Source organism: Entelurus aequoreus, linkage group LG10 (assembly GCF_033978785.1).
Source record: "Entelurus aequoreus isolate RoL-2023_Sb linkage group LG10, RoL_Eaeq_v1.1, whole genome shotgun sequence".
Taxonomy (NCBI): Eukaryota; Metazoa; Chordata; class Actinopteri; order Syngnathiformes; family Syngnathidae; genus Entelurus; species Entelurus aequoreus.
Genome location: NC_084740.1, coordinates 1,138,296 through 1,140,541, shown reverse-complemented (window position 1 = coordinate 1,140,541; position 2,246 = coordinate 1,138,296). Strand labels below are relative to the sequence as shown.

At 55.3% G+C, this 2,246-nt stretch overlaps 1 protein-coding gene across 1 annotated transcript; it reads left to right on the top strand.

Annotated features, from left to right (window-relative positions):
* Nucleotides 1-438: 438 nt before the first annotated feature.
* On the top strand, nt 439-1,907 carry LOC133659254 (uncharacterized membrane protein C3orf80 homolog). The gene has a single exon (XM_062061985.1). The coding sequence runs from the start codon at nt 492-494 to the stop codon at nt 1,116-1,118; it is 627 nt and encodes a 208-aa protein (XP_061917969.1). The 5' UTR covers nt 439-491; the 3' UTR covers nt 1,119-1,907.
* Nucleotides 1,908-2,246: the final 339 nt, after the last annotated feature.

Below are 2,246 nucleotides of genomic sequence, written 5' to 3'. Positions count from 1 at the left end.
CTCCAGCACCCCCCGCTACCCCCTAAAAAAGGGACAAGCGGTAGAAAATGGATGGAAGGATAGTATTAACCGCAACATGTAAGTGTAAAAAAAACAAAAAACATTATGAGGTGGCGACTTGTCCAGGGTGTACCCCGCCTTCCACCTGAATGCAGCTGAGATAGGTTCCAGCACCCCCGCTACCCCCTAAAAAAGGGACAAGCGGTAGAAAATGGATTGATGGATGGATGGATAGTATTAACTGCAACATGTAAGTGTAAAAAAACAACAACATTACGAGATGGCGACTTGTCCAGGGTGTACCCCGCCTTCCTTGGAGGCGGCGAGTGTACCTAATGTTGTGGCCATCAGGTCATCGACGAGATGACGCAATCCAATCACAGCGGGGGGGCGTCACCTGCCGCCCGGCGTGTCTGCAGCAAGACGCGGGTCGCCGCCGGACGGAAACAGGCGTGAGTATTTACGGGGCGGTGGTCGCTACCTGCTCGGTGATGATGCCGCGTGTGTGCGGCGGAGGCTGCCTGGTCTCGGCGTGCCTTCTCTCGGCGTGCGACGCCCTACGGAGCTGCGGGGAGGTGCAGTGCGGCTCCGGCCAGCAGTGCTGCCCGCCGCTGGTGTCGGGGAACGGCAGCATCAGCGCGGCCGCGGTCCGCTGCTGCAAGCTCCCCATCCACGTCTTCTTCGACAACGTGGGCTGGTTCACCAGGAAGTTGTCCGGCATCCTCATCCTGCTGCTGCTCTTCGCCATGGGCTACTTCATCCAGCGCGTCGTCTGCCCGCGGCCGCGCCGGCACCGGCAGCAGCATCAGGACCGCGGCGAGGATCCGGGCTCCCTCTTCGGCGGGCGGACCTCCGCGTCGCAGGACTCCCTGCTGGAGCGGCGCTACCCGGAGTGCACCCCGGTGGACGTGGACGTGGCCTCGCCCAGCCTGCCCGCCTACGACGAGGTGAAGTACCTGCCCACGTACGAGGAGAGCATGCGGGAGATGCACCGGGACCGCTCCGATGACAACTTGCTGGCCGAACATGAGGGGGGCAGCGCGGGCAGGGGGAGGGCTGAGCCGCCGGTGGTCGGAGACCAAAGACTGGACGTCGTAGAAAGGACGTCCAGGAACTGATGTTTAGCACACAGAGACAATTATCTTCTTTTTGGGCCATTTCAACAATCAGGGGGATTCTCTTCATGCTCTCAAGTGCAATTTGATGAGTGAATGTTGACGGGCGGCTGACCACGTGACAATCCAAATAATAGCATGTTTGTGTTGGGGTCAGCAAATTTTGTATTATTATGGGGACGGCGTGATGGGAGTGGGCTCCCGTGCCAGCAACCTGAGGGCAGGGGCGCCGCTAGGGATTTTGGGCCCCATGAAAATAATCTTTACAGGTCCCCCTGTATTATAATTTCATCATCATTAGGGGCCTCTCTGGGCCCCCCTCCATCATGGGCCCCTAGAATCTGTCTCCTTTACCCCCCCTTTTCGGCGCCCCTGCCTGAGGGTTCCTGGTTCGATCCCCACCTTCTACCAACCTCGTCACGTCTGTTGGGTCCTCGGGCAAGACACTTCACCCTTGCTCCTGATCGTGCTTAGGGCCTTGCATGGCAACTCCCGCCCTCAGTGTGTGAATGTGTGTGTGAATGGGTGAATGTGGAAATAGTGTCAAAGCGCTTTGAGTACCTTGAAGGTAGAAAAGCGCTATACAAGTATAACCCATTTATCATTTATTTACCATTTTTCAACAAGTGGGACCAGAAAGTCCTTCACAATTCCTAAACAAGTCGTTTTCGGGTGTAATGGACTCTTCCCCGCCTCCTAGTCCATATGTGAGGGCTGTTCATCCGCGCAGGACCAAATGTACTCAATAAATCAGTCACTTTCAAGGCTATTTTGCATCAAACTTGGTCATCATTTTTTTGTTGAAAATGTTATTGATGTTTGTAGAGTTCCATGAGTGCACGGGTGTGTTTTCATGTTAAGATAAATGTTATATTTGATTACCGGCGTGGCGCGGGTTGGGAGGGTGGCCGTGCCAGCAACCTGAGGGTTCCTGGTTCGATCCCCACCTTCTACCAACCACGTCACGTCCGTTGTGTCCTTGAGCAAGACACTTCACGCTTGCTCCTGATCGTGGTTAGGGCCTTGCATGGCAGCTCCCGCCCTCAGTGTGTGTGAATGTGTGTGTGAATGTAGAAATAGTGTCAAAGCGCTTTGAGTACCTTGAAGGTAGAAAAGTGCTGTACAAGTATA

Bases quoted from the DNA above. Each gene is read 5' to 3' on its own strand.
- LOC133659254 (XM_062061985.1), top strand. From the start codon at position 492: ATGATGCCGCGTGTGTGCGGCGGAGGCTGCCTGGTCTCGGCGTGCCTT.